At 45.3% G+C, this 9,808-nt stretch overlaps 1 protein-coding gene across 1 annotated transcript in view; it reads left to right on the forward strand.

Annotated features, from left to right (window-relative positions):
- Window positions 1-5,859: 5,859 nt before the first annotated feature.
- Window positions 5,860-9,808, forward strand: part of ESCO2 (establishment of sister chromatid cohesion N-acetyltransferase 2) — an 11,393-nt gene continuing 7,444 nt past the window's right edge. The window contains exons 1-5 of the mRNA XM_072408916.1: window positions 5,860-6,023; window positions 7,573-8,461; window positions 8,835-8,901; window positions 9,007-9,040; window positions 9,602-9,740. Coding sequence (XP_072265017.1) covers window positions 5,971-6,023; window positions 7,573-8,461; window positions 8,835-8,901; window positions 9,007-9,040; window positions 9,602-9,740 — 1,182 coding nt within the window. The 5' untranslated portion in view covers window positions 5,860-5,970. The remainder of the gene's footprint in view (window positions 6,024-7,572; window positions 8,462-8,834; window positions 8,902-9,006; window positions 9,041-9,601; window positions 9,741-9,808) is intronic.

Here is a 9,808-nt window from a genome sequence, read left to right on the forward strand (position 1 = left end):
GTGGAACAATTTGTTCGGGTTCCTCTTGATTCTCTTTAATAATTCAGGCAATAAATTGTGTCATGTGATTTCCACATTTGTACACTTTTCCTTTTCTGATGTTGTTATACATTCGTTCCCTCAAATTAACTCTTATCAGACAACTCAATTGGGGGAATGTGAGACTTCTGGGTAATCCCTGTGCAACTCTCAGGCAGTCTATGCACAACTGTCACGAATAACAGGGAGGGGAGGGTAACAGAAAGGCTTTACTCGCTACTAGGCCTCAAATGACTAGGGAAAAGGGAATGGTCACCCCTTGCAGACACCCTAATCTAGCCCTAACTCCTAACCGTATGAGTATTCCCTGATAGTGGGAATGCTCATACTCAGGAACCTGGGCCCTACTAGCCCTGTATAGCCCTAGCAGTAGTGTCTGGCTTGAGACTACTGGTTCCTTCCCCTATGAAGGACCCAGTGTCTCCCTGAGGCCTAGTAAACAACTAAATACCCACAAAACACCAAAAGTAAAGCAACTTATCTTATTAGCAGATATAAACAGGAACTCAGGATGGCACAAACTCCAGCTATTCACAACACAGCAGTGAATATCAACCGCACAGCATGAAGTGTGAGGCCAGAGTAATGGAGGAGCAGTAATGACCACCAGCTGCAGCTGATACAAGGGGAGTGCTCATTACAAACAACAACACAGAAACAAATAAAAACAAAGAGAATATACACTGCATACATGACCATCGTACAATACACAGCCCACACAGCATACCGTACGGTACACACCAATAAGCTGTCTGTGATTTGTCTAACACTGACTATTTTGGTATAACAAGATAAGAATCTGACCCTGCCCTACTTTGGTGCAGCGGCCATTGGGAGCCTCTTTTCTGTCATGTGACCTCAACAGCCTGGGAAAGATTAGCTGAATGAAGCCCTGTTACACTGAAAGTTTTGGTAGTTATGACTATTAGTTTAGAAGATCTGAAGGTCTAGACAAAGCGAGTTGTAAAGCTGCAGAATATGACAAGCAGCCTTTACATGCACACAGCTATCACACTGTGCTGCAGATGATGTCATTATACACACCCACTTATACACGCCTCAGAGGATTGTACACTCCCGCGATGCACACATGAAGTGACCTCTAGCATAAATGGTGGCACAAAGGGTGGAACAATTTGTTCGGGTTCCTCTTGATTCTCTTTAATAATTCAGGCAATAAATTGTGTCATGTGATTTCCACATTTGTACAGTTTTCCTTTTCTGATGTTGTTATACATTTGTTCCCTCAAATTAACTCTTATCAGACAACTCAATTGGGGGACTGGGGGGTTGTGAGACTTCTGGGTAATCCCTGTGCAACTCTCAGGCAGTCTATGCACAACTGTCACGAATAACAGGGAGGGGAGGGTAACAGAAAGGTTTACTCACTACTAGGCCTCAAATGACTAGGGAAAAGGGAATAGTCACCCCTTGCAGACACCCTAACCTAGCCCTAACTCCTAACCGTATGAGTATCCCCTGATGGTGGGAATGCTCATACACAGGAACCTAGGCCCTACTATCCCTGTATAGCCCTAGCAATAGTGTCTGGCTTGAGACTACTGGTTCCTTCCCCTATGAAGGACCCAGTGTCTCCCTGAGGCCTAGTAAACAACTAAATAACCACAAAACACCAATACACCAAAACACCAAAAGTAAAGCAACTTATCTTATTAGCAGATATAAACAGGAACTCAGGATGGCACAAACTCCAGCTATTCACAACACAGCAGTGAATATCAACCGCACAGCATGAAGTGTGAGGCCAGAGTAATGGAGGAGCAGTAATGACCATCAGCTGCACCTGATACAAGGGGAGTGCTCATTACAAACAACAACACAGAAACAAATAAAAACAAAGAGACTGTCAGATAAGCTCACATGCAGCTTGTCTGACAGATCCTCAAACTTCAGTCATGGAAGGGACCGTGACAACAACTCCCAGGTGGTGCCTTTTGAGACTCCTGGCTGCTACCTGGGCAATCCTTGTGCAGCTCCTGGGTGGTTCCTGTGCAGCTCCTGGGTGGTCCCTGTGCATCTCCTGTGTGATCCTTGTGCAGCTACTGGGAGGTCCTTTGTGGTTTTTCTGGGTGGTCCCTCTGTAACTCCTAGGCAGTCCTTATGCAACGCCTGAGAAGTCCTTGTTAGACTACTGGGTGGTCCATGTGCAACTCCTGAGTGGTACATGTGCACATCCTGGCCAGTCTTTGTGCATTTTCTGGCTGGTCATTGTGTAACTCCTTGGCAGTTTCCATGAGAATCATGGATGGTCCATGTGACCCCCTCAGCAACTTAGAGAGAACCACTTATCACCCACAAATGCCCTCATTGTGTGGTGGGAATAACCCTGTGACTTCTCCATAGGACCAAAAGTCGCTTGCTGACTCTGTCATGTGGCAACACTTGTAAATTAAAATCCATGCTTTTAACATTTACCTTTTCCAGATGTCTTCAGCATGGACATGTGACACACAAACATCACCATAATGCCCAGTGACACCCATTTAGGGGGTGGGTCCATGACACTCTGTGTTCACAGTGTGACGTCAATCTTTTGAGTTTATGGGAGTCATCCAGCCAGCAAGACTGAGGACATCTTGTGGCAGAGAAGAGGTATCTCTTGAGAGAAGTTGGGCACTACAGAGAGAGATACATTGGCCCAGATTTGGGCTTGGCATTCTATTCCCAACCCTGCCCACCAATTGGATGATTTGCTAACCTTTTGTTCTTACTGTCTATATACATCTAAAATGTGTTGTAACTGGGGGCTGGCCTACTTGGAAATTTATAACAATTTAAAATCTATAATCTATAAATCTTCCTATTTCTGGTGTTTGAACTTCTACATGGAGAACGATCTGATTCTCTTCTCTCTATCATATTCTTTCTCCTCCTAAAGATCTCTTATCTCTCATTATTACTACAAATTAACCCCGGTCATGCGTAACACAAATTAGTCTGTGTAATGAAATTTTACTTATATATTAGAGCAAATCATGGAATGAAAGGTCCTCTTATAGAGCCACCTCATCCTCCCTTCTCCTCCTTCCAATACCTAAAAAATAAAAAAACAAAACCTAATGAAAAAAAAATATTAGAGGTGAGGGGATGTGCTAGGAATGCTGGGTAATAGACATCCCACAAAGATCCCCCATACTGCTGATGGGGCACATTCCCAACATCCGTTGTACCTAGGAGGCAGCAGTGAGCCGAGGAAATGTCACCAGCACCTCCTGGAGTGGTTGAAAACCAAAGCTAGAGGTATGTATTTTAATTCATTGGTTTATTGTTACAAAGTTTTAATTTTGAAAAGTTTTTTCTTCTTAGAGAGTGGATGTCAATATCAGTGGTTTTAATTTAATGGACGTTCTGCTTTATTGTACCCTGAATGACATCATTACTGAACTCAGTCAGTGGGGGTAACCTACTGGGAAAAACTGAAAATCCACAGTCCCCACATGAACACCACCAGCACAAATTCATTAATGAAGAATATACAAGAAAAATATAAATAATACAACTTTATGGCACATAATTTCTTGCAATGTGTATGATGGATGGGAGGGGGGTCAAAATTGTAGTCTCAGCTCTGTTTAGCACAATGGGGAAAGTGGGCTACAAATGCAAGCATTCTTAATGAAGCATGAATTGTAGCCACAGACATAAAGGATATGCAGGTCTCTACAAAGAATGGAAGAGATTTGTGGAGACACAGAACAGGAGGAATCAGGAGGACTGTTGGTCCAGCAACAGTACTCACCAGATACCATTCCCTAAATCTAACACTGCACTCTTCATTTATAGCAAGCCCCCGCTCAGCCTTGGGAGACTTGGTTGCATTTTTCAGCACATGGTTGCCCCCAGGATGGTGACATGGTGTTCCAGTTGGTGAGGAGGAATTTAAGTGTCCTGACCTCAAATTTATTGAACACCTTTTGGGATTAATTAGAATAGGGAGCCAGGTCATTTCATCCTGACCTGCCAAATGAGGTCAAATCATCCAAAATATTGTAGAAGGCCTTCCCTGAAGGAAGATAACATAGCTGCAAAGTAGTAGGGGCTGTGTTATAAGATGGGATCTTCAACAAACTAATATTAGTTTTAGATCCTAGATAATATGTATATTTATCTATCACAGAACAACGCAGCTTTATATTTGTTTACAGGCCCATTTTAACAACACTTAGTTTCCATATTAAATGTTTTGTTGCTACAACTTTGAATTCATACTCTTAGCCAAGTTGTCATCTTTCTAGCACGGAGGCATGGAAATAGAGGCAGAGAACCAGGACATGTATCCTGATCTCACATTGTGGTTACAAACCTCTCATGTTTCATATTCAAACTAGAACTTGTCATACATTTCCTGGTCGACTTGCAATGCAAAAAACATGAATTTGCCTCCTTAGTCTGGCAACGGATTCATAACGAGATTGCTTGTTGGCAACACATTCACCGAGTGCTAGAAAAAAAAAAAGGGATTGCATATCAAATGTAGGCAGTATGATTTATTATATACACTGATGAAATGGGATAAAATGCTACCGACGATCCTGTCCCACGCTGTCCTAGGATTTCTCTTTGTCCTGGCGCTCCCATCTTTGCTCTTCTCTTTGGGATTGTTACTTCGTCTCCTGATCTTGCACTGCGCAGGTGTGAGCTTGGGTGACGTAGCCAATATGAAGGGGAATTAAACGAGAGACGATCTTGCTGCGCATGCGTGAGCTTGGCATCTCTTTACCCTAGGAGGGGAAATGCCCTTTTTGCGGAAATGCACAAAAGGAGCACCCAGAGTCTCCCGGGAAGGGTGATGTAGGTATCCTGGGAGGATCTGCACTCCCATTAGGCCTTGATCAACGTGGTGACCAAGACTTAAAAGGGCAGTGCTGAACCTCTTTTTCTTTAAGTGCTGCACTAAAAAATAAAACTAACATTTTTACCGTATATAGAAAAGTCGTCTACCCTTCTAAGTAAAAATGTTGAGTTTAGGTATACTTTAAAGAAAGGAAATGTGTCCTCTATCATTGTGGGGACAGTGTCACCAACTGTAATGTATCCCCTAAAACTCTTTATGTACAGAATATAGACAGATAACACTGTTTAATCTGATTTTAAAGAAGAGTTTAGGGACTACAAAAGTCCTCACAGAGGCTCGCAATCTAATCTTCTCAAAGAACACACTTCCTCAATCTCCTCAAAGAGACACGCTCCCTAATCTCCTCACAGAGGCGCGCTCCCTAATCTCCTCACAGAGGCGCACTCCCTAATCCCCTCATAGAAAGCGCTACCTCAATCTCCTCACAGAGACGCGCTCCCTAATCTCCTCATAGAAAGCTCTACCTCAATCTCCTCACAGAGGCGCGCTCCCTAATCTCCTCACAGAGGCGCGCTCCCTAATCCCCTCATAGAAAGCTCTACCTCAATCTCTTCACAGAGCTGCGCTCCCCAATCCCTCATAGAACCCACTTCCTCAATCTCCTCACAGAGAGGTGCTCCCTAATCTCCTCAAAGAATGCACGTCCTGGTCTCCTCATAGAATGGCGCTCCCTAATCTAACAGAGACGCGCTCTCTAATCTCATAGAACCCACTTCCTCAATCTCCTCACAGAGGCGCGCTCCCTAATCTCCTCATAGAAAACTCTACCTCAATCTCCTCACAGAGACGCGCTTAATCTCCTCATAGAACGCACTTCCGGGTCTCCTCACAGAAGCGCGCCCCCTAATCTCCTCAAAGATGCGCGCTCGCGTCTAAAGCGCGCGCTTCTCCTCTTTAGCCATATGTGGGCGGGGCGATTGCAATCAGCCCCTCCCACCCGTCTCCTGCCGCGCGGGGGATGCTGGGAACTCGGAGTTTGAACGCTCTGGCGGGAGATTTGTCTGTGGTGGTTTCTCCTCGGTGTTTAACCGGACTTCACCCGATCTTTTCCAGCTATGGCCTCGCGAACACCCCGCAAGAGGAAGCACAGCTCCGCCGCCAGGGACGGGTAAGAGAGATAAGGGGGCAGGGAGAGTTTTATCTCTGGTGTATCCTAAATGACACATCGGGCGCCGACTGATCGTACTGCACAACGTGACGGCAACGTGTGCAGAGACTACAAAGCTCAGCGTGCCCTGGCGATTGCTAGGGATTTTATTATTATTAGCAATGGTATTATAGCGGCTTTCTTATGTAATGTTAGTAGACTGCAGCTCTCAGGCTGGCCATCTGGTGTCGCTGTAGATGTCAGTAATTTGCATAAAAAGGCTCAGGTTATATGTAATGCTGGTATGATGTAATTCACAGAGTGGCCAGTAGGTGTAGTTGTAGTACACAGGTCACCTTCCTGTAGCTGTCACTATCCTGTACACAGGCTGTGTATGTGCTATTAGGATGCAGTTCTCAGAGTGGCCAGTAGGGGTGTGACAGAAGTCCGCTTCCTGCAGCAGTTTACACATAGGCTTTGGGTTTGTTATAAAATGTCTCTGACCCCAAGAATAAAATCGTACATCACAGCTTGCGTGTCCTTGGATTTGATGGCTGCATGTTTTTATTTTTAGGGCTTTGTTTTGACTTGGTGATCCTGCCAGTAACTCTGTGCCCTGTCCTGTTCATTGTCATCCTTCGGGCTGGGCTGTATAAGGGGTGGATGGGATTAGCAGTATATTTGGTCTGTTTATTGCTTTTTTCCAGGTGACAAACACACTGTATTTCTGGCAGGATCATGGCTGAATTTATTTTCTGGTTAATCTGCCTTTTGGGGTATGTCCATATATGGAGAAGTGGTTGTGTCAGTCCCCGCCCCTGAGGTTCTGCTGTCATAGAGCAAGACACCCCAATATAGCCCCGTGTGTGGTTTCAGCGCCTGGATCGGCCTTGCTCTGATGCCTGGGGTAAATTGAAACTGCGGCACTGCAGTCTTTAGCACAGGGCACCACTGGCTGCATCATTCTATCCTGGCCAGTCAAAGGCCAGAGATTCAAGGAGATATGGACTTTTTTTTAACTTAAATACAGTGAGGAAAATGTCATTCCAGGCTGTGTAGTCACCAGTGTGCCATGCCCCCTTCCCCATGTAGTCAGTCTCTGCATTGCAGGTTCCTGGGCTGAAGTCACAGTCTCCTGACTGACTCTGTATGTCATGTGACCCCTTCATGTATCAGGGAATGCAGAGAGCCTCTGGGGCAGGCTGTTTATGAGGTCATGTGAGCAGGCAGGGAATTCTGGGAGTTGTAGTTTATCTGCTATTTATCAGTGTGAGGAGCAGTGCAGGCTGAACTACAACTCCCAGAATTCATTTGGTAAAAGTTCTTCCTTTTGCTTCTTCAGGCCGGTGAGAGGCTTTTAGAGGGGTGTGTACAATACAAAGGGGTGCTTGGGGGGGGGGGGGCAATACAGAGAGGTGTCTGCAGGGGGGAAAGGGTCACATGGTCCCCTGTTGTAACAATCTGGGGCTGAATCAGAATAATTTCCAGTGATCGGGCTGTCATTTAGCAGAATGGGGGGGGGGGGTTCCTGACCCTTCCGTATCTAATTCTTCTCTTTTCCCCTCACTAGGCGTTGGTCGTCCTTTGGAACCCCGGTCAAGAAGCTGATAGTGGATTGCAGCGTTGTTCTGACTCCCCTACAGCCCCGGGACTCCAATAAGAGCAACATAAAGCGCTCGCCCCCCCTGGCCTACACCACTATGGATGACCCCAAAGACAAGGAGAATTTTGGGGCCTCCCCAATGAAGTCCAGCGTTGCCCGTAAGCTGCTTGTGTCGCCTCCCCCTGGAGAGGATTTGGAAAATGATGCCTACGCCTTTACATCCCTAAAGTCGCCCACATCGGGGCCAAGGGCCGTCATGCCAACAAAGTCATTCTATAAGAGAAGCACTGTGTATGTGAGACCGCTGGATAGGAAAATGATCAATGAGAGCAAATCTAAAGGTGGCGTTGTCACCCCTACTCCCCTCAGCAATACAACCAGGAGGCCAGTGGTGAAAAGTTCTTCAAAGTCCACCAAAAATAAAAAGAAGGCTCCCACGCGAGGTGCCCCATCCCCCACCACATCTAAGATTTCCCCTGCGCCTGTGATCACAGAGAGCCATCCACCCAGTCCCCGAAAGAGCGCCATCTTGGGGCTAAAAATGAAACAGAGGCCCAGGCTCATGGTGGGAGCTGCGTTTTTCGCCACCAGTAAAAAGCCTCATTCATCACGCAAACTCCCTGCTCACATCAAATTCCCCCCAACCTCAAAACCAAAATCCTTAATGCTGAGCAGCGTACTGACCGCAGGTACTGTTCCAAATTCTAGTGAGATAAACAAGAACTCCGGCTTGGACAAAATGCCCAAAGCTGAAAGTGGCAAAACGAATGGGCTGAACAACGGGAAACTGAAGATCCAGGTTCCTAAAAAACCCGAAATCACCAAACCTTCAGGACAGAAGGACCCCAAATCCCAGGTTTGTGTAGACATTGTGATTGGTCTGTTTAGCCCACAATATAGCAGAGCTGTGCATTTGGAGACACGCTTAACACAAAGTATGGTAGGGTGTCACATATTGCACATTAATGTCACACAAGGACTGGTGAATTGTCACTTCAATGTCCAGCTGAAATTTTCAGTTTTGGATAGAGAGGGAAGGTTTAGTGCAACTTGTCCACATAAATGGCAATTTTTTCATCACTTCCTGTCTAGTGCAACCACTGTCTGCAGGACAGGAAGTGATCACAAATAGAAAACAATCTGGAGTAAATGGTGCCATGCTGCCATCTGCTGGCTGCTTGTGTGCATTGCACCCTCCCCTCACCACTCACTATTTTCTTTCCCTACAGGAAGCTGCAAACCAATCTCACAATAAATTCGATATGGACGACTCCATTCTCAAATCAGAAAAGAAAGGTGATAATTTAGTGTTTATATACCGATGGGCATATCAAGGTTTAGATATGAATGAAACGGTGAAAGTATTTTATTTTAATCAGTTAATTTTTTTTTATATTTCAGTCGCCCGAATATTGCTAGTGATGTTGTCCCGCTCGTCTGTGTAGACTCCCAGTCAACTAGACTAATTTCCCGACACGGGCTCCGGGTTTATTCTAGGACAGCGGAGTCACTAGAGATCAGGGCAAAGCACATTGAACCACACACATGTGGTCTCAATGCTGATCTGTCCTTCTGAAAATACCATCTGCCTGGCTGTTGTCATCTAAAGGCTTCAGCACTCTAATATACTGGTGGAACACATGCAGATGGTTTCACTAGTTGCATGCTTGTTCAGCTTCTGGAGCTTATCTGATATTCCTGTAGTCAGCTTTGCTGTATGGTGGTGATTTGTGGGGCTGCATCTCGGGCTCCTCATTTCACGAAATGCTTATAATATATAACCGAACCCATGTGTACACTTACCTGTTCTCTGGTATCTTTGTATTACAATAAATGAACATTTAGTAGACATAGGGCTTTGTTTTCTCCAATGACTGTCCTATGGTGATAACTGCCCCTGATTGCAGAATAATGGACCCCACATCCACTATCCATTGCTGTTACAAACCATTCCAATGTAAATGAATAAACTGGATTTCTGTGTTTTTATTGACAGGCCGTTTGACCTGCGCGCAGAGATGACGTCTCCCGTTTGTTCCAGCACTCCTCTGGGCACTCCGGCCCTTTTAAACAAAATCCCAAAGCACAACAAAAAGAAAGACGCTAACAAGGCGGATGAGGATCAGCTGATCATTGTAAGGATTCCTTTACATACAAAGATATACAATATCCTATATACATATAGGATACAAAGAATAGGGAT

The sequence above is a fragment of the Pyxicephalus adspersus genome, chromosome 4, assembly GCF_032062135.1.
Source record: "Pyxicephalus adspersus chromosome 4, UCB_Pads_2.0, whole genome shotgun sequence".
Lineage (NCBI taxonomy): Eukaryota > Metazoa > Chordata > Amphibia > Anura > Pyxicephalidae > Pyxicephalus > Pyxicephalus adspersus.